Source organism: Dunckerocampus dactyliophorus, chromosome 10 (genome assembly GCF_027744805.1).
Source record: "Dunckerocampus dactyliophorus isolate RoL2022-P2 chromosome 10, RoL_Ddac_1.1, whole genome shotgun sequence".
NCBI classification, from domain to species: Eukaryota; Metazoa; Chordata; class Actinopteri; order Syngnathiformes; family Syngnathidae; genus Dunckerocampus; species Dunckerocampus dactyliophorus.
Genome location: NC_072828.1, coordinates 381,148 through 408,009, shown reverse-complemented (window position 1 = coordinate 408,009; position 26,862 = coordinate 381,148). Strand labels below are relative to the sequence as shown.

Here is a 26,862-nt window from a genome sequence, read left to right as displayed (position 1 = left end):
AGACGTTTCCTGTCATTGACGTTTACAATATCCATCCATCCATCTTGTATGCCGCTTATCCTCTCTAGACATGAACCCATATTCAGGTTAGAAAGGAGGAACCAGGGTAATATCCGGGTCTTTAAAGACCACAATATGAGCACCTTCTGGTTTTTCAAAAGGGTTCCACTTCTGATAGGGTTATTTGACTGCATGTGAACGTTGACGAATGTCTCGGTTTCATTTGATGCTCTGCACAAATCCACGTATGGATTCCAAATATGAGCGCACGTGTTTGCCACCCAAACCCAATAGTGCAGCAGATAAGTAGAAAAAAGCCTTCAGTTGGTCATACCAGCATGACATTTGGTGCTGGTGGCCACAAAAAACTTGAAGATGGCCATCAGTTGTTGGGGTTTCTGCCGATTTGAGCACACCATTCTCACCATATGAGATCCACCGCACATTTTCGTCAAAAACATGTGGTCGGCATACACCGATCACAAAAACCAATGGTCGTGTGCTGTGTCACATAGAGTGGACAACACCCGTGTCGAGCCATGTACATGCAGCTCTTGAACTAGTTTCATGCGGTTCTTCAGGAGCTGACACATGACATGCGTCAAAAATGCTTGGCCGCCGCTGTCATTCGCTCCCCCTACAGCTAGATGGCACACTGACCATGTAAGCCTGTTTGAGTGACGTCAAAGAGCGACGAGAGAATCTTTGGTGTGACGTCATTTGTGTTGTAAACAATTTCCGTCAAGTTATCTCTTGAAATGGCAGGGAAAAAAAGCCCAGCCAAACGAAAATATGAAGAAGAACACAGGACGTTTTTGCCAGAGTGGGAGAGTTTATATTTTTTTGTTGAACGTAATGGCAAGCCGATTTGCCTTATATGTCACGCAGCATTAGCGCATTTCAAAGCTTCAAATCTTCATCGTCACTTCAGCTCACTCCACCCTAACATCGAACAGGAATTTCCAAAAGGGGCTGAACTTCGCAAGAACAAGTTGGTCGCTTCTAAAAGCCAAGCAGAAAAGCAGGTGCAGTTTTTCCAAAAATTTACGAAACACTCGGAGACCGTAACGCTTGCATGATATCAGCTGGCTTGGAACATAGTGTGCCTTTATTTTGAGGACCGGATGTTACCGGAAGGAGAGGCAGTTGAATGGAGTGTGTGTCGTGTGGAAGAATAAAGGAGAACTTGCATGTGGAGAATATCTTGCCGTCTGTTTGAGCCCACATATTAAGAATACGACATGGTGTCAGAGTCGCGGCAGCGGTAAGGAGCAGTGGAAGACTGTTGGGAGAGTGTTTTGTGTTTTTTCTCGGTGCAGTCGGCAGACGAAGAAAAAAAGAAAAAGTGCACAGCGCGGGAATGGATGGCGTGCAGGCCCCCCAGCTAGCATCTAACCCTGCTAATCCACCACCTAATGCAACGTTCACGATTCAGCCTCCGGAAGCGTTCGACTTTACAAAGCCCCAGGAGCTTTGTAGCATCTTGTAGCATCTCATGACAATAAAACTCTCTTGAATCTCTTGAATCTTGAGTGGGAGAGATGGAGCAGACGCTTTGAAAGATTTCGATTGGCCAGCAACCTGCATCTCAGCTCGCAAGCTAACCAGGTAAACACGCTAATTTACTGCATGGGCGATGAAGCGGATGATATACTGCGTGGTGAAGCTTTAACTGAAGTACAGAGGCAACAATATGAAGACGTTAGAATAATGTTTAAAGTATACTTTGTGCCCAGAAAGAATGTGATCTACGAAAGAGCTGGATTCAACTAACGTGTTCAACACTTCAATGAGACAGTGGATTCATTCGTCACTGCTTTGTACTCCCTGGCGGAGAATTGCAATTATGGAGCACTCCACGACGAAATGATAAGAGATCGCCTCGTGGTAGGACTCAGAGACACTAGTCTTGCAGAGCGCATGCAGCTGGACAAGGATCTGACACTGGAGAAAGCTGTGAATATAGCAAGACAGTCAGAAGTCATTAAGAAACAGCAAACTGACCTCAGGGGCGAGGCGAAAGCAGACGTTGATGCTGTGACAGCTAAAGATAAGAAACAAAAAAAGTACACACCAAAGACATCGTTTCAACAAAAAAGCACATCCATGAAAACAAAAATGACAACAGACCAAAAATGCTACAAATGTGGAAAATCCCCGCTACATGGGAAATTCCAGTGTCCAGCCAAAGATGTGATCTGTCACACTTGTGGGGAAAAAAGGGACATTATAGTAAAGTGTGCAAAACGGCAGAAGCAGTGCATGTAGTGGAAGCAAGTGCAAGGTGCGGTGAGGAACTATTATTTCTTGGAGCACTAGATGTCGGCATAGACCCCTGGTATGCGACGTAACCATCAGAAACCACAAAGTCAGATTCAAGATCGACACAGGAGCAGACGTCTCAGCTATTTCAGAGCGGACATATCTCAAGATTTCTAATCGTGACTCCAAGCTTACAGACGCCAACAGACCGTTGGACAAACAGTTTGTGATCCATTTCTTTGTTTTCGGTGTGAAAAGGAAAAAGGAGTCTTTATTTGTATGCTGGTCGCCATGGCAACCTTCAAGAAAACACGGTAGCATCAAACAGAGACCATGGCGGTCCGAAGCCCATCTAAGCACCGCACTCCGGCTGCCTGGTAATGCGCATCACGTGACTTCAGGATGGCGTGACTGCGCCTGGAGCCCCGATGCGGATTAGAAACGCGTGGAGAGCCGCTGAGCCCCCGGGGGTGCTGAGAAAAAGTGAAAAATGGACAAGGAGTCAGTAGTCACGTGACATGAATGTATCAGTTTAATTTTACACTGGGGGGTGTTGCAGCACAAAATGAGTAAGTTTCTCTAAAAGACGCAGAAGTGACATGCATTTTTTTTCAATGGCTGCAGATCAATCCACTGATTCTAGAAGTCCTGTAGATGAAATGCTCATCTACTGTACTGATCACAAACATATTGATCCAAAATGTTGAATGAAAGCGTGTTTGAATCTGGTACACAGTATTTAGCTGGCGTGGATGATAAAAGACATTGTCATACGGTGCAGTGTAATGTGCACAATCCAAACTATTTATGTGGCTTACAATAGCAATAGATAGACTTTGTATCAGGGATACCTGCTTTGGCAAGACACCTGCCCAAATAAGTCTTTGATGCGTGCGTAGCACTTTCCACGGAATAATTCAAGATTCAAGAGAGTTTTATTGTCATGTGCATGGTAAAACAGCAGTTATACCATGCAATGAAAATCTTATTCTGTTCATTCTCCCAAGAAAAGAAAGAAAACACAAGAAAGAATAAGAACATAAGAAACATAAACACATATACATAAATACCAATAAATTAAGCAACAACAGAAGAGACATTAATACAAGTAAATAATACAAATAAATAAATAAAGTGCTATGAGTGTGTGTGTGTTGCGTGCGGCGTGTGTGAGTGCTTCGTTGAGAAGCCTGATGGCCTGTGGGTAAAAGCTGTTTGCCAGCCTTGTGGTCCTGGACTTCAAACTCCTGTAGCGTCTGCCTGACGGTAGGAGTGTGAATAATGAGTGTTGTGGATGTGTGCTGTCCTTGATGAGGTTGTGTGTTCTGCGTAGGACTCTAGTTTTATAAATGTCTTGCAGTGAGGGGAGGGCTGCCCCAACAATGTTCTGTGAGGTCTTGATCACCCGCTGGAGTGCCTTCCTGTCACGTGTTGTACAGTTACCGTACCAAACAGTGATGGAGGCGGTAAGGACACTTTCCATAGTGCATCTGTAGAAGCAACTCAGGATTGTGGTGGACATGCCAAATTTCCTCAGTCTTCTCAGGAAGTACAGTCTCCTTTGGGACTTCGTCATAATTTGTTGGGTGTTGTGAGACCAGGTGAGGTCCTCGCTGATGTGTGTGCCAAGGAACTTGAAGGTTTTCACCCTCTCCACCTCAGTCTCATCAATAAACAGGGGTCTATGCGGCTCCTTTTCCCTTGTTCTTGGGTCGATGATCATCTCTTTAGTCTTCTCTGTATTGAGAAGGAGATTGTTATCACGACACCAAGCTATGAGGTCCGCCACCTCTCTTCTGTATGATGTTTCAACACCACCAGTGATCAGTCCGATGACTGTAGTGTCATCCGCAAATTTAATGATGCTGGTGTTGTTCTGGGAGGCCACGCAATCGTAGGTGAAGAGCGTGTAGAGGAGCGGACTCAGCACACACCCCTGTGGGGTCCCAGTGCTCACAATTCTTGAGCTGGATGTGCGATTGTGGACTCTGACTGACTGGGGCCTGCCTGTGAGAAAGTTAAACACCCAGTTACAGAGGGAGGGTGACAGGCCAAGTGTGAGGAGCTTATTTGTGAGTTTGTGGGGGCAGACTGTATTAAAAGCAGAGCTATAGTCTATAAATAGCATTCTGACGTATGTGTCCTGGCCCTGTAGGTGAGAAAGGGCTGTGTGGATGGCAGTGTTGACTGCATCATCCGTGGACCGGTTCTGGCGATATGCAAACTGTAGAGGGTCCACAGTTGCCGCCGGGATGCTCTTTTTGATGTGGGTCATGACTATTCTTTCAAAGCACTTCATAACAATAGGAGTGAGTGCTATAGGGCGATAGTCATTCAAGCAGGTCACGTTGCTCTTCTTGGGTACGGGCACTATGGTGGTGGACTTAAAGCAGGTTGGTACAGATGCTTGTGCAAGCGACAGGTTAAATATGTCAGCAAGCACATCAGCTAGCTCTGATGAGCAAACCCGAAGTGCACGTCCTGAGATGTTGTCTGGGCCTGCTGCTTTTCGTGGGTTTGTTTTGTTCAGAACCCTGCGCACATCAGCTGATGTCACCATGAGAGGTGAGTCCTGTGTGCTCCCCAGGTTCAGCCACCCTCTCTGCTCATCAGGAGTTTGGGTGTCAAAGCGGGCATAGAACTCATTCAGCTCATCTGGAAGTGTGGTTTGGCTGGACGTGGCTACGCTACTCTGCTGTCAATAGTCTGTGATGTGCTGGAGCCCCGCCCACATGCGCCGAGGGTCTGAGGTGGAATAGTAGCCCTCCAGCTTCTGTCTGTACTGTCTTTTGGCCTCTCGTATGGACCTCCTCAGGTCATATCTGGCCTTTTTGTAGTCATTAGCGGTGCCCATGACAAATGCAGTCGAACGAGCACGTAGCTTAGCCTTTACATCACAGTTCATCCACTGTTTTTGGTTAGGGTATTTTCTGTAATACTTGGTGGTGCTAACAGTCTCTATGCATGTGCTAATGTAGCCAGTAACAGCAGAAGCATATTCATCCAAATCAACAGTACAATCTTGCCTACCACTTGGATCCATTTCCACGTTCCTTTTCCGCCGGAATGATGAGATGTTGACTTGTGCTGTAGACTGGAAGAAATGCTTCTCTATTTTCACAGCAACTATTTGATTTCAAGCAGTCCTTGCTTTTCTTTTTCTCAGCTTTTCTCGGAAAGAAAGAATGCTAGCGGAAGTTAGCCTTGCTTGTTTTTAGCCGTCTCTGTGGCTTTTTTCCGAGCTAAGCAGCTAAGCAGTTTGACAACGTGTAGCGAAGCAATGAAGCTTTCAACTCCACAGCACGCACAGCCATAGACATACTGTATGCATTTACTGTAGCCACGGGTCTACAGTAGTGTGCTGTTCCAACATGCTGTTTTGTGTGTGGGCTGTAGAGGGCAGTCGTGTTCAGCATACTGGTTAGAGCCAGCACTTGATGAAGAAAATGAGCAAGTGAGAGAGTGAGCGTCGTATGTTCCATCCGTCCATCTTTGCTCTTTCAAACAAATGAAATAGCCAACTCAAAGGCAGCAACGAGTCTGCTTTTTCACGTCCAAAAATGCAACTTTCTATCTTTTTGTGTGTGTTGGCCGACTAGAAGATGGACTTGGACGTGTTGTTTGTGTTATGGCTTTACTTACATGACTGACATGTTTTCATCCTGCCTTTCAAGTCTCTCTCGCCCATATTGTCAAGTGCCAAGTGTGACCTTGACGAGGACGCTGTGGCCAACTGGAGCGTGGACTCCTGTGGCGATGGTGGAGATCAATGCTCCATCAGCAACTACAAACGGTGGTTGGTAAGCACGTGTAAAGCTGTTGTTCCACGTGTCAGCCAAGAACTATCTAGAAAACTACTGTAGTATACAATACCTACACTATGCTCTACATTATGCAGGCACTCTATGGGATACTCTGCACATGTTGACATTGATGCAAATGTTCAGTTCCAGTGTGAAAAATGGAAGGCGGCCTTTGGAGGGCATTTCCAACACATCCTAGTAGAAATACTTGGCATTCTCCCAGTGTCTCCTCCATGTTCAAACAGTCTGCCCTCAGCAGGCGGCACTGATGTCTCCTATGGCACACGCTGCAAGACACTAACACCGACATCAACAGTACCCACCCAGACACCAAGTGCTGTGACACTGACCACTGCAACTAGCAGGCCCGTGGTGCGTGGGGGCTGCGCGGCTGCCTTTGATGGTGGCCATCAGCGTGATCAGTCGTGTTAGTGATACTGTAGTGATGCTGGGCTAACACCCCCATGCGGCCCACTCCTTCTTTCCCTCTTTCACCCTGCATACCATGACAAGCACATAGTCCAAAAAAGCAACCCCGTAATAACTCATCGGACAAGTTTAAAGTCCCATTATGAAGGAGGGAAGGAGAACAAGTTGTACTTTTAAAAGCAGCTCATAGTAGTAGGAGGAAAAATACCATCATTTTCATAGCATAGACTTGAAGAAAGTCCTAATATTGGGAACAAGCAAACTAAACCGGCCTTTTTGGAGGGAAAGTTTGGAAAAAAGCACAAAAGGAGAACAGCAAAAATCAGCAATCATTTGACAAGAATAAAGTCCAGAAGACAAGTTATAGTCTATCAATAAATAAATACTTCAATGTGTCATTAAACAATTTAATCAGTACATCTTTCAATTAAATAAATGTGTCATGCAATCATGAGAAGAGTAGTTATTTCATGTAAAACCATACATCATTTCACTAAGTTCAATATTTCATGATTGATTTCAGGTACACGTGCGTGGAACTTGATGGATGAATTGGATCTGTCACAAGCGCCCATCAAAGTGTGTGGGCGGGACTACCACCAATCTGGTCCAATGATTGCGTTGGTGTGAAGCTCTGACGTCGGAGAACGTAGTCCAACTTTGTGGGGAATTGTTTGTTGCTATGTGAAACCTTGCGGAGGATGTTCGTGGATCTGCTGAGCCGGAGCACATAGCAGGAAAGACAGAGTAAGTTCTTCAAGTCGTTGGAAGGATTTGCACACTTTCTGACCGATTTGTTGAACGGAGAGTGGCTGAAAATGTGGAGGAAGCCCCCCAGCACTTCTCCACCAGGGTTCATCAGAGCTTCACACCATTGGACTAGATTGGCGGTAGTCAAGCGTTGAAATCAATAAAGAGTGAAATCATGAGTGAAAGACTTGGTTTAATGAAAGGAAGTTAGTCATTTTTCAAGAATAAATGGAACAAGAATGAATCAGCTAATATTGGAGCAAATCTGGTATGTGTGGCTTTTGTCTTGAGCCCAAATGAAGCATTTTGCAGCATAAAAATGGATAAATGAAGTAAATATTAGTTCAATATGGAAAAGAAAGATGAGGCGGGGCCGCTTGAACGTGGATGTGGACCCTTCCTGTCTGGACTCCTCCCACCCAGCTGAGCACCACACCTGGACCTGCACATCACACACAGCAGAACATGGAGCATTGAGGCAATGAAGCAAGCCTCTTCCTGTGGAAGGATCATGAAGAAGCTGCTGTCTTTGACCTCCACGTGACAAATGTTTCAAAGTGGACACTTTGTTACACATCACACACCTGTGTGTGTGCGTCTGTCTCTGCTTGTGTGTGTGTGTGTGCGTCTGTCTCTGCTTGTGTGTGTGTGTGTGTGTGTGTGTGTGCGTCTGTCTCTGCTTGTGTGTGTGCGTGTGTCTGTGCATCTGTCTCTGCTTGTGTGTGTGTGTGTGTGTGTGCGCGTCTGTCTCTGCTTGTGTGTGTGTGTGTGTTTGCGTCTGTGTGTGCGTGTGCGTGTGTCTGTGCATCTGTCTCTGCTTGTGTGTGTGTGTGTGTGTGTGTGCGCGTCTGTCTCTGCTTGTGTGTGTGCGTGTGCAAGAGATGATGAGTGATGAGTCTTTCTCAGCCATCTAGTAACTCTGATTCTCTGGGTCAGGATGAGACACACACACACACACACACAAGCAGAGACAGACGCACACACACACACACACACAGGCCAAATATTCATGCATGACAAAAGTATTGGGACATGTTCCATCCACAGCAGTGTTTTTTTATTGGTAGAAATAAAAGCTATAGATTTGCACCACTAATCCATCCATTTTCTATGTCACTTCTCCTCATTACGGTCACGGGGGTATGCTGGAGCCTATCCCAGCTGACTTCGGCAAGAGGCGGGGTACACCCTGGACTGGTGTCCAGCCAATGGCAGGGCACATATAGACAAACACTCCCATTCATACCTATGGACAACACAGAAATGCCCAACGGAGAATTGAACCCAGGTCTTCCCATCGCCACACTGTGACTGTGTGGCCAACATGCTAACCACTACACCACCGTGCGGCCCTGCACCACTAATCCATACTCAACAAATAAGAGACACTTGCTTTTCTATTGCTGTGTTCATTGGCGCATGCAAACACAGCCCAAGCTTGGTTAGCATCATTGCTCTCTTCCAGAAGGTCCGACTCTGGCCAAAACTTACCTAACTCCATGGATGTTTCCCCTAAGAAATAATGTGAATCCAGTTCCAGCAGTCCCTCCTTTATCGCTGTTAACTGGTTCAGGCCAAGAATGCGTAGAAATGATTGAAATATCATTTTGTTTCCTAACAATCGGCCGCATTCAACCACAAACAGCAATCATGTATGAACTGTGCTACGTACGGTGCATCCGTGACATTGGAAGCGCAAAGTGGTGAGTGATGGGTGTAATCTGTTCCAGAAAGCACAAATGTCAACACGAAACATGTTTGGATGCTTTCACCATCCTAGTTTTCCAAGCGCATATCAGAGCACATCAATCCATCACATCTTGAAATGATGCATGAACATTGAAGCTTCCTTTGACCTTCATTGAAGACGTGGTTGTGGCCTAAGACGTCATGTGACAGCCACATCAACACAGACACCACCTGGGTGGTACTTCCTGAATTCCGTCTCTGCTTTTCTTTACATCACAGCTGCAAAATAAGCCGAACCGGGGACATAGGAAGTTGCACATTGCAAGGATGATAAAATACATGAAAAACAATTCCATGAAGAACACAGCATGCTGATAACACAAGATGCACGCCATCTTGTACGCTAACTGGAAAATGTACATAAAAGCAGGGCAACATTTTGGCCTACGCTAACCGAGGTTCCACTGTTTTTGTGTGACCTTTTTAGTGTGCGGTTGCGTCATCACCTCTTTTTGCCTCTGTCACAAAAAAAGGTCAAAGATGTGTAAATACGTCTTTGGGATCGGGCGTTGGGGTTTCTAAAAACGTAGAAATACGTCTTTGGTATTTAACTATGTCCTGATGAGATTGAATTGAATAGCGTTTCTCACCTCCTGCATCAAATTGCTGCCACTCCCAACTTTGTTTGACCCCATGACGTGTTATGGGGATGGGGAGTCATCATGGCCGCTCCAGTTGACGGAACCATACAGTACAAGGGAAATGGACTACTTTGTTACGTGCAATATTGTCCCAACGCTGAGGCAAAGGATGAGTGACATTTTCAATGCTTTGGAGTAATACAGCAATTATTTTTCAAACTAAATAACAAGCATAACATAACAGTCATATGCCACACCTGGCATGGAACACAGGTCCTTATTAGACCACAATGATTAGCCTATTTTCCACACTAAAAGTCTCACTTTTTTCATGGTTTGGCTGGTCCTGCCACTTATACTCCGGAGCCACTTCTACATGTTTTTTAGAGATGGCACTCTAAGCTTGTGTGATAGTATCTGCTACTCCTATCACTCCCGTACCACTGAACATGTACAATGCAATCATCAACTTATGAAGACGGAACACAAAGGCCCCCAAAAAGGAAATCATATTCTGCAGATGACAGACAGGCTGCAGGTAAACTAGTCATGTGATGTTGTTTAGGCTACAGTTAGTTAGAATAAGTGTTAATATGTTACGTGAACATACCACCTACAGTATTCACCTGCGGTTAACAGACGCTGTTGTTCTCCATGTTGTTGTTTTTACTAGAACTTGCCTTTCTAGATGAAAGGTCTGTTCTTGCTCTCTGACTTTACAAAATACATTTCCTCCAAAAAACCCTAACTTCTAGTCCAGTGCGACTTGTGCATGGTAAATGGTCTTTCACTTGTATAGCGCTTTGACACTGCTAGCACATTGACCTACTGATGACGCAGCGTCAAGAGCAACCGGGGGTTCAGTGTCTTACCCAAGGATACTTTGACATGACCGTGGGAGGATCGAACCTGCAACCTTCAGGTGGGGAGGCAACAGCTCCACCACCTGAGCCGTGCCTCATGCCGGTTGTTTTCTTCTTCATTGTGTTCCCAAAGATGTATTTATGGCTTTTCATGCAGTTTTAAGACGTAAAAGCTGCCACAAGGTGGCAGAAGTGCATTTGATAAGAATTCGGCATGCGTCTTTTGCGTATAAAAACACACTCAACAGCAAGGAGGAAGTGGAAGAGCATGGAGGAGTGCAGCCTGCAGTTGTAGGGATATTTTAACTTGTGCACACACACAGTTTAGTACCACATGTGAAAACTGTAAAAAGTTGATGGTGTTATATTTGTACATAAATGTTTATTTTGATGTTTTGTGTGTTGGTTATGTCGGTGTAGTTGTTTAGATATTTGAGCTGTCACAAAAGCAAAAAATATTTGTGTCAAAGTGAAAGTTGTGCTTGAAATGTATCTTTTCACAAAAAAGCTGCTTTTTGCCCTGTTTAGTTGGGAACTGATATTTCCCTGAAACTTCGTTCTACTGCTTATGACTAAAGAAGTGAAAAGGTAGAAACCAACTTGTTTTCCTGATGAAAGCGGGAGTGTAATGCTTCCTTTGGTAGGTTCCATGCTTATAAAGCCATGGAACACAATATTCCGTGTGATCAGTCAGAAGGGTGTAAAATGGCCGCTACCGAAGGGGTTGTCTTTTGAAAAATGGCTGGGATGGAACGAGTTGAAATATTTCACTGTATTCCATTATTGGCGACAGAGCAGAAAGGACGTTTGGTGTAAAGTTTCATGTAGAGCACCCATCACTCCAACTATGTTTGATAACAAGTGCCAACATATGGCGTGATAAAGGGGACACGTGCGGGCAGCATGGTACCTCTCTGGCTGCTACGAAGCACCGTCACCCGTCCGTGTGCTCAAGGCAGGACCAAAGCATTCCATGCACTTTTGGTTGGTGGTTGCTCAGTATGGATGTTCACTTTTTGCTCCGTGTGCATTTTGAACTTTTACTGCAAATGCAAACAAAGATTGTTTCAGAAGTACTTTTGGAGGAAAAAACCCAGGTAGAAAAATGTGTATTTGAATTTGTACTTTGTGTGAATGAAGCCATTCAACAACACGTAGTTTTCTCTGCTCTCCATTTTGTTGCATTTCCTTGTTTCCAGTTCCCAGTTGAGTGTGTTGTGTCCAGATACTGAAAATAGACAGATCACTTTCTCAGGAGTGTTTCTTTTGGATTACTTGTTGGAAACTCGTCCTGTAGGGTTTTTTTCAAGTGCATGTTTTGCTTGTAGAGTCGTATGCCCAAATGGCAAAAACGAAAGCACACGCGTTCGTTCACATGCGTGTTCCGAGACTCGTCTAGACTTACGACAAAGTGGACTCACACGTGCGTCATTTTGGGAGGAGAAGACAAGAACATAGCAGGAGAATGTCGATCGGGGTGAGTCGTGACAGGAAATATTCAGACATTATGTCGGCTTGTCGTCAAAGCTCACTTCCGGACAGGTGACATCATGTTGGAAGCGATGAGCCGGCGCTTTCAGATTTCCCCATGCTGCAAGCCGTTTTCAAAAAATGACGCTCCAGGGCACCCGGAAGGCCGTTCCTGCATTGCCTGGGATGTGCACGAGGCCCGGTGCTCACACCCGGCTGTGTGGCCAGATAGTCTTCTTTTGCAGGTGACTGGGATGTAAATATACCTGCTGTGCATCTGAGCAATGTTCTTTCTGCTGATATGGATGAGGTAGGTAAAAGCCAGGCCCTTTTTCCAAAAAAACTGCCACCTAAGTTTATACAGGATGTTGTCTTAAGCCGCCGCTATTGGGGATTGTTTTCACCGCTTCATCTCTCAGGCAGGGCCCGGGGCCCATCGTTGGCCGACATGACGAACGTTGTGCACTGCGCCCTCGCCGCCCTCCTGGGACTTCAGGTGGCGTGAGCCCCAGCAACCTCTTAAGGTGGCAGGTGAGTGTGCACCGGTGAATGCCAGGTCAGTGGATGCCTTCTCTGAGCTGTTGCCTCCCGACTGGACCTCCACCAACACGCCAAGAAGTACTGGCCGTGCCGTGGAGGAGGTGTTGCTACTATTTCACACCAGAAGCCATTGTCCAGGGTGGCGTTCTCCTCGTTCGAGGTGAGCTGCGACAAACTGAGCCAGTGTTGTGCGAGGTCATCTACAGACCACCCAAACACAACAAACATTTGATTGGGGGCTTTTCTGACTTTATGGCTGCCATGTTGATCAAGCATGACAACATTTTCATTGCGGGTGATTTTAACGTTCACGTCTGCTGCCCTTTTGCACCTATGGCCAAAGACTTCCTAGTCGAGATGTCCCATACCGGCTCAACCGATGCATTTGTGTTTCTTCTGCCTTGATTGATGTTATTTGTGGAAAGATGTCATTTATTTTCACTTAAAGGGGTATCCTTTCAAATACGTGAATTCTCGAGTGCTTAAGCACGTCAAGGCCTCGTCGGCTCCAAACGTTTTCCAGCTCAATGAGGGGGAGACAGAAGTCATCCCCCTCATTGACTTCTGGCCTCATCAGACCTGCGTCCGCATGTTTTGGACACACGGGTAAAGAGAGGGGCTGAGCTGTCCACTGATCACCACCTGGTGATGAGTTGGATTAGATGGCGGGGGAGGATGCCGGACAGACCTGGGAGACCCAAACGTGTAGTGAGGGTGTGCTGGGAACATTTGGTAGGGTCTCCTGTTCGTCCAGTCTTCAGCTCTCACCTCCGGCAGAGCTTCTCCTGCATCCCGGGGGAGGACGAGGATATCGAGTCCGAATGGGCTCTATTCCGTGCCTCCATTGCTGAGGCAGCCGATCGGAGCTGCGGCCGCAAGGTGGTCGGTGCCAGTCGTGGCGGCAAGCCCCGAACCCGATGGTGGACACCAGAGGTCAGGGCTGCCATCAAGCTGAAGAAGGAGTTCTATCGAGCATGGATGGCTTGTGGGACTCCTGAAGCAGCTGACGGGTAGCGGCAGGCCAAGCGGCACGCGGCTTCGGCGGTGGTCGAGGCAAAAACTCGGGTGTGGGAGGAGTTCGGTGAGGCCATGGAACACGACTTTCGGTCGGCCTCGAAGAGGTTCTGGCAAACCGTCCGGTGCCTCAGAAAGGGGAAGCAGTGTCCGGTCCACACTGTTTACAGTGGGGACGGGAGCCTGCTGACCTCGACTGAGGATATAGTTGGGTGGTGGAAGGAATACTTTGAGGCCCTTCTCAATCCCACTGACATACCTTCCATAGAGGAAGCAGAGACTGAGGACACGAACACGGACAGTTCCATCACCGTGGCTGAGGTATCTGGGGTAGTCAAAATGCTCCCCAGTGGCAAAGCTCCGGGGGTGGACGAGTTTCGCATTGTATTCCTCAAGGCTCTGGATGTTGCGGGACTGTCTTGGCTGACACGTCTCTTCAACATTGCGTGGAAGTCGGGAACAGTACCTCTGGATTGGCAGACTGGGGTGGTGGTCCCCCTTTTCAAGAAGGGTGTGTTCCAACTAGAGGGGGATCACACTCCTCAGCCTCCCTGGGAAAGTCTATTCCAGGGTGCTGGAGAGAAGGGTACGACCGTTAATCGAACCTCGGCTACAGGAGGTGCAATGTGGTTTTCGTCCTGGTCGCGGAACACTGGACCAGCTCTACACCCTTGCAAGGGTCCTGGAGGGTACTTGGGAGTTTGCCCAACCGGTCTACATGTGCTTTGTGGACCTGGAAAAGGCATTCGACCGTGTCCCTCGTGGTGTCCTGTGGGGGGTGCTTCGGGAGTATGGGATTGGTGGCGCGCTACTACGTGCCATTCAGTCCTTGTACAACCGGAGCAGGAGCCTGGTTCGCATTGGCAGTAGTAAGTCAAGCCTGTTTCCGGTGAATGTTGGCCTCCGCCAAGGCTACCCTTTGTAACCGATTCTGTTTATAATTTTCATGGACAGAATTTCTAGCCGCAGTCAAGGTGACGAGGGAGTCCAGTTCGGGGACACTAGGATCTCATCTCGGCTATTTGCAGACGATGTGGTCCTGATGGCCTCATTGGGCTGTGACCTGCAGCGTTTACTGGGACAGTTTGCATCTGAGTGTGAAGCTTCTGGGATGAGACTCAGCACCTCCAAATCCGAGGCCATGGTTCTCAGTCGGAAAAGGGTGGATTGCTCCCTCCGGGTTGGGAATGAGGTCCTGCCCCAGGTGGAGGAGTTCAAGTATCTCGGGGTCTTGTTCACGAGTGAGGGAAGGTTGGAGCGTGAGGTTGATAGGCGGATCGGCGCAGCGTCTGCAGTAATGCGGTCGCTGTACCGGACCGTCGTGGTGAAGAGAGAGCTGAGCCGGAAGGCAAAGCTCTCAATTTACCGTTCGATCTATGTTCCCACCCTCACCTATGGTCATGAGCTTTGGGTCATGACCGAAAGAACGAGATGGCGGATACAAGCGGCTGAAATGAGTTTTCTTCGTAGGGTAGCGGGACTCACCCTAAAAGACAGGGTGAGGAGCTCGGTTATCCAGGAGGAGCTCAGAGTAGAGCCGCTGCTCCTTCACATCGAGAGGAGCCAGCTGAGGTGGCTCGGGCATCTAGTCCGGATGCCTCCTGGACGCCTCCCTGGTGAGGTGTTTCGGTCATGCCCGGGGAAGACCTAGGACACGCTGGAGGGATTATGTCTCACAGCTGGCCTGGGAGGAGGAGGTCGGGGACCCGGGAAGTCTGGGCTTCTCTACTGAGACTGCTGCCCCCACGACCCGGACCCGTATAAGCGGAGGAAAATGGAATGGAGCTGGGATGTGTGTGTGTGTGTGTGTGTGTGTGTGTGTGTGTGTAGTAGACTCCAGCAGGCACTCCTTTGAGGCTGTAGAAGTGCTGCTGGCTGGACGTGCATGTATCCCGGATTGAAATGACGCCTGTATATTTATATATAGTGTATACTGTATGTTTAATGATGTTTATGATGAAACAAATCTCTCCTTGCAGGCTGCAGTAACAAGACTACTTTCTCTGTCAATATGTGTTGAATGTGTGTAGTAGACTCCAGCATCACGGAGCCCTTCTGGTCGGTGGGCACGTGACATGAATGCTCCCGTGTGGAGTATCGATCTTTATGATAGCTACACGTCACTCCTTGTAGAAGTGATGCTGGCTGCACGTGCATGTGTCACGGATTGAAATGACGTTTTGACTGCCTTACTGTATAGGAGTGATGCACGTGCCGCCTGTATGTTTATATATAGTGTATACTGGATGTCATGGCTTTAAATGACGTTTATGGTGAAAGAATCTCTCCTTGCAGGCTGCAGTAACAAGACTACCGGGCGAGTGTACACCGGAAGAAGCCGTACAGGAGCGGAGAAGAGCTCATAGCCGACTAGTAAAATCAGGTGAATATTGCTTACGTTGCTGTGGCGCCATCTAGCGGTCAAGAGAATTAGAATCATGGCAATGGCATTCAGAAAATGTTACTGGGAACAAAGAACTTTTAAAATACATTTTGATTTAGAAAGAAGTTTTTCCAAAGTGATCGGTTTCAGGCACTTTTTTTCAAGTATTCATAACCTTTCACAGAGCACAGATTAAGATGGGGGGTGTCCGTCCGTCAGTTGCGTTTTGCGTCCGCTTATATTTTGTACTGCCCACCATTGAGCTCTAGTGTACGGAGCCCCGAAGGGGACATGGATAAAATAACTTATGATGGGTGAAAAAACGAACGAACGTTTGCGTCCCCTTACAAAACTGTTTAAGGCATTGCACTTCCGTGTACGTATGCTGACTGCGGTCAAGTTACAAACATATTCAGAGTCAAACTTCCGGGGTGAATAAGTCCCAAGTGAATGGTTCTAACACAGTAAACCACAACTCTTTCCCACCGCGCAACACAGACAAACAGCTACAAGACACGTTTGATCAAAACGAGAGTCCCTCTATAGAGAGATTTACTATATGACGAGTCGAAAAAATACAGTCACGTGACTCGTGGAGCCATCTTGGGGCCAAATTCGCGTTTGCAGTCGCCTTGTCTTTACAGTATTCTTGGCCGTATTCTTGTTTATTCCCCAAAAATGCCAGGTTGTTGTGCATTTGGATGCACAAATAGACATGAGAAGGGTTTCAAGCTGTACAGATTCCCTTCAGATGTCAACAGACGAACAATTTGGGAGAATAAAATCAACCGTTTGGGCTGGAAGCCGAACTCGTCTTCCAAGCTGTGCGAGGTAGGCTCTGTAAATGTTAACATGTTTCATGTCACAATGTTTTAAAAACTTGACAGCCACCTGGGGCGATGTTACTAAGTTTAAGGCATCTTTTGATGAGCTTGGCACGTTTTGGAGAGAGTGTTTACCTAAATATTGTCTTCTACTTCATTGAAAGTAGCCTAAACGTAAGGCAGTCATGGATGCTTAGAGTTAAGAATGATCCTTGTGTAAATCACCTCTGGTTGCAAATAAAGTCATCCATGATCTCCAGCAAACTTATAAAACTGCATTTATTTTGAAATCTGTTGGCATTGAATGTATCGTGAAATTCTGCTTTTTATTTCATTTACAGTTGAAATAAAATGTTGACGTTAATGCAACTGTTCCATATTCAACAGAATTATTTTTTTAATGTAGACTGAATTAGCTCATTTAATAAGCAGTTGGCAAAGCATTCATGCATGTTTTAAGATTCAAGAGTTTTATTGTCATATGAACAGTAAAACAGGCAGTTCTACTATGCAATGAAATTCTTATTCTGTTCATTCTCCCAAAGAAAGAAAGAAAACACAAGAAAAACAATAAGAACATAAACATTAATACCAATAAATTAAGCAACAACAACAGAAGAGACATTAATACAGATAAATAATACAAATAAACAAATAAACAAACAAACAAATAAATAAATAAAGTGCTATGAGTGTGTGTGTGTGTGTTGCGTGCGGCGTGTGTGAGTGCTTGGTTGAGAAGCCTGATGGCCTGTGGGTAAAAGCTGTTTGCCAGCCTTGTGGTCCTGGACTTCAAACTCCTGTAGCGTCTGCCTGACGGTAGGAGTGTGAATAATGAGTGTTGTGGATGTGTGCTGTCCTTGATGAGGTTGTGTGTTCTGCGTAGGACTCTAGTTTTATAAATGTCTTGCAGTGAGGGGAGGGCTGCCCCAACAATGTTCTGTGAGGTCTTGATCACCCGCTGGAGTGCCTTCCTATCACGTGTTGTACAGTTACCGTACCAAACAGTGATGGAGGCGGTAAGGACACTTTCCATAGTGCATCTGTAGAAGCAACTCAGGATTGTGGTGGACATGCCAAATTTCCTCAGTCTTCTCAGGAAGTACAGTCTCCTTTGGGACTTCTTCAGAATTTGTTGGGTGTTGTGAGACCAGGTGAGGTCCTCGCTGATGTGTGTGCCAAGGAACTTGAAGGTTTTCACCCTCTCCACCTCAGTCTCATCAATAAACAGGGGTCTATGCGGCTCCTTTTCCCTTGTTCTTGGGTCGATGATCATCTCTTTAGTCTTCTCTGTATTGAGAAGGAGATTGTTATCACGACACCAAGCTATGAGGTCCGCCACCTCTCTTCTGTATGATGTTTCAACACCACCAGTGATCAGTCCGATGACTGTAGTGTCATCCGCAAATTTAATGATGCTGGTGTTGTTCTGGGAGGCCACGCAATCGTAGGTGAAGAGCGTGTAGAGGAGCGGACTCAGCACACACCCCTGTGGGGTCCCAGTGCTCACAATTCTTGAGCTGGATGTGCGATTGTGGACTCTGACTGACTGGGGCCTGCCTGTTAGAAAGTTAAACACCCAGTTACAGAGGGAGGGTGACAGGCCAAGTGTGAGGAGCTTATCTGTGAGTTTGTGGGGGCTGACTGTATTAAAAGCAGAGCTATAGTCTATAAATAGCATTCTGACATATGTGTCCTGGCCCTGTAGGTGAGAAAGGGCTGTGTGGATGGCAGTGTTGACTGCATCATCCGTGGACCGGTTCTGGCGATATGCAAACTGTAGAGGGTCCACAGTTGCCGCCGGGATGCTCTTTTTGATGTGGGTCATGACTATTCTTTCAAAGCACTTCATTACAATAGGAGTGAGTGCTATAGGGCGATAGTCATTCAAGCAGGTCACGTTGCTCTTCTTGGGTACGGGCACTATGGTGGTGGACTTAAAGCAGGTTGGTACAGATGCTTGTGCAAGCGACAGGTTAAATATGTCAGCAAGCACATCAGCTAGCTCTGATGAGCAAACCCGAAGTGCACGTCCTGAGATGTTGTCTGGGCCTGCTGCTTTTCGTGGGTTTGTTTTGTTCAGAACCCTGCGCACATCAGCTGATGTCACCATGAGAGGTGAGTCCTGTGTGCTCCCCAGGTTCAGCCACCCTCTCTGCTCATCAGGAGTTTGGGTGTCAAAGCGGGCATAGAACTCATTCAGCTCATCAGGAAGTGTGGTTTGGCTGGACGTGGCTACGCTACTCTGCTGTCGATAGTCTGTGATGTGCTGGAGCCCCGCCCACATGCGCCGAGGGTCTGAGGTGGAATAGTAGCCCTCCAGCTTCTGTCTGTACTGTCTTTTGGCCTCTCGTATGGACCTCCTCAGGTCATATCTGGCCTTTTTGTAGTCATCAGCGGTGCCCATGACAAATGCAGTCGAACGAGCACGTAGCTTAGCCCTTACATCACAGTTCATCCACTGTTTTTGGTTAGGGTATTTTCTGTAATACTTGGTGGTGGTAACAGTCTCTACGCATGTGCTAATGTAGCCAGTAACAGCAGAAGCATATTCATCCAAATCAACAGTACAATCTTCCCTCCCCGCTGCAGTTTTAAACACATCCCAGTTTGTGCAGCCAAAGCAGTCCTGAAGTACTTGATCAGTTTCTTCATTCCACACTTTAACTGCTGTACTTACAGGGGGAGCTTGTTTAAGAAGTTGTCTGTATGTTGGATAAAGGAATATGGAGATGTGGTCAGCCTTTCCAAAGTTGGGTCTTGGAACAGCCTTCAAAGCACCTTTCATGCATGATGTCCATAACAGTTCAACAATGTTTTCATTCATGCAGTCAAGTCAGTCAAATGATATCATATTACACATTGGAAGATGTAGATCTATAAATAATTATAAAACAGACATTTTGCATGTGTCCCTTTGTGCAGAGACATTGCAATTTACATGCGTTGTTGTACTGTGCACGCTTGAATTGACCCCAACATGGCGGCGTAATCTCAGTTGTCGTAACGCTCTACATGAGGGGTCTCAAACTCGCTGCCCGCGAGTCATTTGCGCCCCCGTCTTTGTGGCCCGCAAGTTTGGTATGAATGACACTTGTCGTGTGCGGAGCTGAGCGAACCAATCACGGTGACTTATTTGGCTCTCGAGGGCGGGACCTCGGCTGAACGAACCAATCACGGTGAGTTATAGCGCTCTCTAGGGCGGGACCTCGGCCAGGCAGCACGTCCAACGCCTCACCGCCTTAACTCGTTCGCTCATTCAATCATTCATTCCTTAACTCAGCTGGGCAGAGGACAAGCCGTGAAGCCGCAGACTCCGCTCGGCGCCACCGCTTCTCCGCCGATCTTTGCTCAGAAATGAAGGAGACACTGTGATCTGTGATCCAGCCTATGTCTGTCGCGATCTCGATCATGGCCGATGGCGCTCAGAGAGCCTCTTGCAGCACGTACTTCTCTCCTGGCCTTCATAAGTGTCTTGCTGTCTGATGAGAGCTGTTGTGTGTTTGTTCTTCTCCGAAGTGTCGACCTATGTGCACTTTTAATTTCTTTTTTTATGTATAATTACACAAAGATCGCTTTTATTTTGACACACCTTGACAGTACAGTACTTCATGGATGTCTTTGGAGCTTTCTGCCCCCCTCGTCCTATCCCCCTTGTTTCCGCTTTTCTTCATTCATATTTCATATTCATATTCCTTCTTCCCTGTTTCTGTAAGGTATGCTTTCTCCATATTCCACTTTTCATAATCTATCATGAATCTCCTTTACATATTGTCATCCATCCCTTTATCACTAGAACTTTATCACTATATTGTGATAAAAGGGTTCAAAAAATGAAATAATGTACAAAGTTATAGTTAATTATAATGTACAAAGTTAGTTAATTATATATAAGAAAATAAATAATAAATCAATAAATAAATCAACCAATCAGTAACTGATTGGTTGATTTATTTTCTTATTCTTAATTTTTTTCATCTTATTTTGTGTTCAAAAAGATTGGAATGTTATTATCAGAGGTTTTCTTGTTGAAATCTGGATGCGGCCCAGCCTCACCCAGACTCTGCCTCCAGCGGCCCCCAAGCAAATTGAGTTTGAGACCCCTGCTCTATATGAAGGGACTCTCATCAAAACAAGCCGTCTTCTGTGCAGTCGGACTTCTACTGATCTCCAGGAGAAGCCAGCAGCGCAGGGACCGTCTGCAAATGTCGTCGTCTTGGGACTTTTATTGTGACTGATGGCTTCTGTAACATGTACATTCAATAGAATCAGTTCTGTCAAGAGACAGAACATGTGCTTTTAAATCATTGTGGGGAATTTTCACAAGCATTTTGCTGAATAACTTCAATTCTGTCACGTGTATGTTTAATAGCTTCACTTCTGTGAAGTAGAGCAGGACCACAACATTCACCTCACAAATCAATGGCCAAGTAAAACCATTGAACGGACATATTACACTATTGTATTTTTTATACAATAACTATTCTCCAAAAAGATGGAACGGTGGCTGAGTGGTTAGCACAGTCACACAAGCCACACAGTCTGGAGATGGGGAGACCTGGGTTGGATTCTCCGTTGGGCGCTTCTGTGTGGAGTTTGCATGGTCTCCCCGTGTGTGGGGGGGTTTTCTGGGTACGGTTTCCTCCCACATTCCAAAAACATGCATGTTAGCTTCATTGGAGACTCTACATTGTCCATAGGTATGAATGTGAGTGTTTGTCTATATGTGCCCTGCCATTGGCTGGACACCAGGCCAGGGTGTACCCCACCTGTCACCCCAAGTCAGCTGGGATAGGCTCCAGCATACCCCCAACCCTAATGAGGAGCAGCAGAATAGACAATGGATGGATGGAATTAAAAGCACATTTTTGTAGTGTGAACAGGAGAAGGCCACTGATGTGTGAAGAGGAGGAGGAGGAGGAGGAGGAGGACTTTTGTGGGCCGCCTCCTCACAGAAGTCCATTTATGAACAACCTCATAAAAATTGGCCTAAACTATGTAAAAGTCTATTTTCACAAACTTGTTGCTATATATATATATATACTGTATATATATATACTGCTCAAAAAATGAAAGGAACACTTGGAAAACACATCAGATCTAAACTGGGGGAAAAATGATGTTGAATATGTTTCCTGATAATAAGTGGGTGATGTATTAGTAACAAAATGATGCCACATCATTTGATAGAAATGAAAATGATCACCCTATAGAGGGGGGAAATCAAAGACACCCCAAAAATGAAAGTGAAAAAATGATGCAGCAGACTGGTCCATTTTGCTAAAATGTCATTGTAGCAACTCAAAATGATTCTCAGTAGTTTGTGTGGCCCCCACGTGCTTGTACGCATGCCTGACAACGTGGGGGCATGCTCCTAATGAGACTATGGATGGTGTCCTGGGGGATCTCCTCCCAGATCTGGACCAGGGCATCACTGTGGTACCTGGACAGTCTGATGAGCAACCTGGAGGCGCCGGTTGGACCTAAACATAATGTCCCAGAGGTGTGTCGGCTTGTGTTCGTATCTACGAGCGTTCGCACATCGGATGTTCATTAGTAGGGGACTTTGTGTAGTTATGAAATATAAAGTGAAAGTGTTAAAGGCAAAGGGATAAATCAATGTTGTGGTGCGTAAGAATCCTGACAATCTTTTTAAAACCAACACACTTTTATTTCACTTTGACTTTAGTTTCTTTGGGATGGTTGTTGGCCCTGACTGGGGTCACATGGCTCTCACCCCCCCATCTTCTCTCATTCAGATCACAAAGACTAGAGTCATGCAGTGGAAGGGAAAAGGCCTCCAGATCCTCTTCATCATGGCGCTCCTCTTCATCCCCATCCAATCACAATGGATTCCTTGGCCTTTCTGGCCGTGGACACGCATGGACAGCCTGGAGCAGGACATGAAGGTAGAAAAAACACACCTGGGTACCTCATTTGCATGGAAAGGAAGTACTACATAGTATTACCCACAACATGTACTCTTAAAGATGCTGGCTGCATGTGTGGATCAGCTGCTACAGACAAAACACACATGAATACTTCATTTGCATGTAGAGACAGGATGTACTGCATTCATTAGCATATAGAGTCAGAAAGTACTGCAGTAGTACTACACCATGTACTCTTTTAGAATCTCATTGCACGTGTGGACAACCTGAAGACTGCAGAGACTGCAAACCAAAACACCATTCAGGTAAAAAAAACACACCTGGATACTTGATTAGCATATAGACAGGAAGTACTGCAGTAGTACTACACCATGTACTCTTTTAGAATCTCATTGCACGTGTGGACAACCTGAAGACTGCAGAGACCACAAACCAAAACACCATTCAGGTAAAAAAAACACACCTGGATACTTCATTAGCATATAGACAGGAAGTACTGCAGTAGTACTACACCATGTACTCTTTTAGATTCTCACTGCACGTGTGGACAACCTGAAGACTGCAGAGACCACAAACAACAAAACCATTCAGGTAAAAAAAACACACCTGGGTACTTGATTAGCATGTATAGACACCAAGTACTGCAGTAGTACTACACCATGTACTCTTTTAGAATCTCATTGCACGTGTGGACGACCTGAAGACTGCAGAGACCACAAACCAAAACACCATTCAGGTAAAAAAAACACACCTGGATACTTCATTAGCATATAGACAGGAAGTACTGCAGTAGTACTACACCATGTACTCTTTTAGAATCTCATTGCACGTGTGGACAACCTGAAGACTGCAGAGACTGCAAACCAAAACACCATTCAGGTAAAAAAAACACACCTGGATACTTGATTAGCATATAGACAGGAAGTACTGCAGTAGTACTACACCATGTACTCTTTTAGAATCTCATTGCACGTGTGGACAACCTGAAGACTGCAGAGACCACAAACCAAAACACCATTCAGGTAAAAAAACACACCTGGATACTTCATTAGCATATAGACAGGAAGTACTGCAGTAGTACTACACCATGTACTCTTTTAGATTCTCACTGCACGTGTGGACAACCTGATGACTGCAGAGACCACAAACAACAAAACCATTCAGGTAAAAAAAACACACCTGGATACTTGATTAGCATATAGACAGGAAGTACTGCAGTAGTACTTCTACTCTTGTACTTCTAGGATCTAACCACACGTGTGGGCAAGCTGGATGCCATGTCAGGTAGGTGAGAAAGGGTAAAGGTCATAGGAGTGTAGGTGACCTATGACCTGACACCTGATGTGTCCTGCAGACAAACGTAAGGTGTGGTTTGCAGCAGCAGGGGGCCACACAAAGACAAGTGATGACAAGGTGATCTTTACCGGAGTGTGCACCAACATGGGTAACGCCTATGATGCCAACACAGGTAGGATGCCACCTGACTGCTAACTAGCATAGCATTTCTTCATCGCTCCTTACCTCTAGAGTCAGCATCACTGGGGGGGGGGGGGGGCACTAATGAAGGTGTGATTGTCCCCCTGCAGGCATTTTCACAGCCCCCTACAAGGGCGCCTACTTCTTCACTGTGAACTACAGATCACAGGGTCAGAAGATTTATCTAGATGTGTATAAGGAGAAGAAGAATGGGAACAGAGAGTGGCTGATGCAGCTGTATGACGACACCTACATCAAAGACAAGGAATACATGGCCTCCAGCAGCAGGATGGTTGACCTGGAGGTTAAAGACAAGGTGTATGTCTATGCTGGTAGTGACCATGAACTTACATGTTGTGCTAACATGTTCAGTGGCTTCCTGGTGCATCCCATGTAAAGTGGGGGCGGGCGCATCCATCCATGATATCAGGGATATCAGGGCAGTATCGCTATGGGATGGATGCTTTGCTGTGTATTCCATGATATCGTGTGGCTAACGTTCCACGTGTTTATGGGTATTGAGGGCGTACAGGTGGCGTGTGGCTGATGCCACCTACTGGTAACGCTTGTCATATTTACTCGAATTCTGCTCTGTATTGTTTTCCTAAAGGGACTGTTTGCCAACATCCCGCCCTCTTCCTGTGTTGGCACGGAAGGCTATTGCTAACATGCTAGCTTCTACTTGTATTTGTTCCCTTGAAATGTTGTCATGATTTGCCAACCATGTGCCCTGCTAATGGATCATTCTGGATGTGATGCCAACATACTGGATGCCAGCGGACGTGTCCTTTCTGTGTCATCAATAAAGTTGTGTTGAAGTAGGCCACACCCATGGATACATGGTGGTGGTCTACGCCCATGCTAATGTCCTAGAGCGTATTGATGACATGTATTTCATGAATGATCACATGAATAAATCCTGTTAGGAAAACAAGTGCATCTTTCATGCTGATGCTTTGGTTTAAATGTACAAATGGAAGTGAAATCCAAGGCAGAAGACACGTGCACGTTGGGAACGTCCATGTCTACATTGGCCACCAGGTGTCACTAATTACAATCACCATCAGAACACAGGCTACTGTTGCTGGGGAACACATTTACTGTGACACAGCACCAGTCTCATGTTTCATTGTGGAGTGTAAAGATGATAGAGGGTGCTATCTCATGTCTGGAGGGCTCTAATGCTAGACGGCCACGACCCGTGAATACTGTAGTATGGACTTTATGTGACAATACTTGATGACAGGACATATTAAGTTCAGTCTTTGTTTTTATGACAAATGAACATTGAAAAGCTGCTCAGATCAAACAGATGCTTCACACTGTACCAAGGTCCAAATGGTTGGATAGGAGTATCGAACAGCACTTCATCTCACACCTTGCTTTTGCTTTAGCAAGGCTTTCAAAAGGCTGTCCAAAATGAATGTTATCAATCATTGACGGCCACAGCTGCTTTGTATTTGACTTGTGTCATATGCTACATGTTGGTGTCTGTACCTTCCATCTGGAAGAAAAATGTAGATTCAAAGCATCTAGATGACCAAGCGCAGCACAGAGGTGTTTATGTTGATTTGTGTTCAAAATAACTTGAAAATTTCTGAATGGATTTGGATGAAGTGGTCAGGAATTGTGGGGGACGGGATACGGAAGAGCGGGTTACATTTTGGGGGAGATTCGGATCACCGTCGTTCAAAAGGATTCTTTAACATTGCGAGACGGGGCCGTTTTCAGCATTTGTGCGTATAACTCCAATATAGCAAAAAGTGGTCAGAGCACTTGTTTGGGACATTTAGCCTTGTGCTATCATGCTAACGTTAACATTGTTACATAGTAGTGGAATCCAGAATGTGGAGACAGAGCTTCCATCCATCCATTTTCTATACCGCTTCATCCTCATTAGGGTCGCGGGGGCATGCTGGAGCCTATCCCAGCTGACTTTGGGCGACAGGCGGGGTACACCCTGGACTGGTGGCCAGCCAATGGCAGGGCACATATAGACAACCATTCACACTCACATTCATACCTATGGGCAATTTAATTACAATTAACCTCACCTGCATGTTTTTGGAATGTGGGAGGAAACCAGAGTACCGGAGAAACCCCCCCCCCCCCACACCCACACACACACACGGGGAGAACATGCAAACTCCACACAGAAATGCCCAAGGGAGAATCCAACCCAGGTCTTCCCATCTCCAGACTGTTACTGTGTGGCCAACATGCTAACCACTAGACCACCGTGCAGCCTGAGACAGCTTCCGTGAAACAAAAAGTTTATTAACAAAGTGTCCACAACGTGGCAAAAATATAAAAATAGAAAACAAAGCACAACTAAATGACAGCTGGGCCTCGTCACGGGAAAATGATACAAAAACAGAAATGGCTGCTAAGCACGGATACAGAGCAGGAAAAAGAAAAAGAACCAAAAGTGCTGCATAAAAACTAGCAGAAATGGTTTAAGGAAAAAGGAGCACTGCTGGAGAAAGCCTAGCAGGGAACAAGGCACTTGGCCAAAAACAAGGCCAAAAATACTGGCAAGGAAATAGAGCAGAAAGCAGAACACGCTGTAAGGAGCAGGGCACTGTGGCACGGTAGGTACCAATCTGGCACTGAGGTGGTGTCTTCACACAGCTTAAGAAGGCTGCTAATCAGGCACAGGTGAGACTAATCAGCTCATCAAGGTGGCATGGAGGTGTGCTGCAACACAACATGACAAACATGTTAGCATTGCTCGCGTGCTACTATGAGCTTAGTAGCATTTTTAGCCGTTTAGCCGTTAGTAGCATTTTTAGCCGTTTTTTAGCCTGATATAAAACACTCAGCACTG

The 26,862-nt window shown here is 46.1% G+C and overlaps 1 protein-coding gene across 4 annotated transcripts; it reads left to right on the top strand.

Moving 5' to 3' along the window:
• Positions 1 to 100: 100 nt before the first annotated feature.
• Positions 101 to 25,064, top strand: LOC129189101 (uncharacterized). 4 transcript variants are annotated; one of them, XM_054790442.1, is made up of 13 exons: positions 101 to 15,681; positions 15,757 to 15,844; positions 22,428 to 22,577; positions 22,802 to 22,864; positions 22,945 to 23,007; positions 23,088 to 23,150; positions 23,233 to 23,295; positions 23,376 to 23,438; positions 23,519 to 23,581; positions 23,661 to 23,723; positions 23,804 to 23,843; positions 23,914 to 24,027; positions 24,146 to 25,064. In XM_054790442.1, exons 3-13 carry the CDS (start codon positions 22,446 to 22,448, stop codon positions 24,430 to 24,432), a joined length of 1,014 nt encoding a protein of 337 aa, XP_054646417.1. In that variant the 5' UTR covers positions 101 to 15,681; positions 15,757 to 15,844; positions 22,428 to 22,445; the 3' UTR covers positions 24,433 to 25,064. The 4 variants fall into 4 exon arrangements, with proteins under 4 accessions (XP_054646417.1, XP_054646416.1, XP_054646414.1 ...); XM_054790439.1 differs by lacking the exons at positions 101 to 15,681; positions 15,757 to 15,844 and adding an exon at positions 15,881 to 16,675 and having other exon boundaries at positions 24,146 to 25,056; XM_054790440.1 differs by lacking the exons at positions 101 to 15,681; positions 15,757 to 15,844; positions 23,376 to 23,438 and adding an exon at positions 15,881 to 16,675 and having other exon boundaries at positions 24,146 to 25,056.
• The last annotated feature ends 1,798 nt before the right edge of the window (positions 25,065 to 26,862 follow it).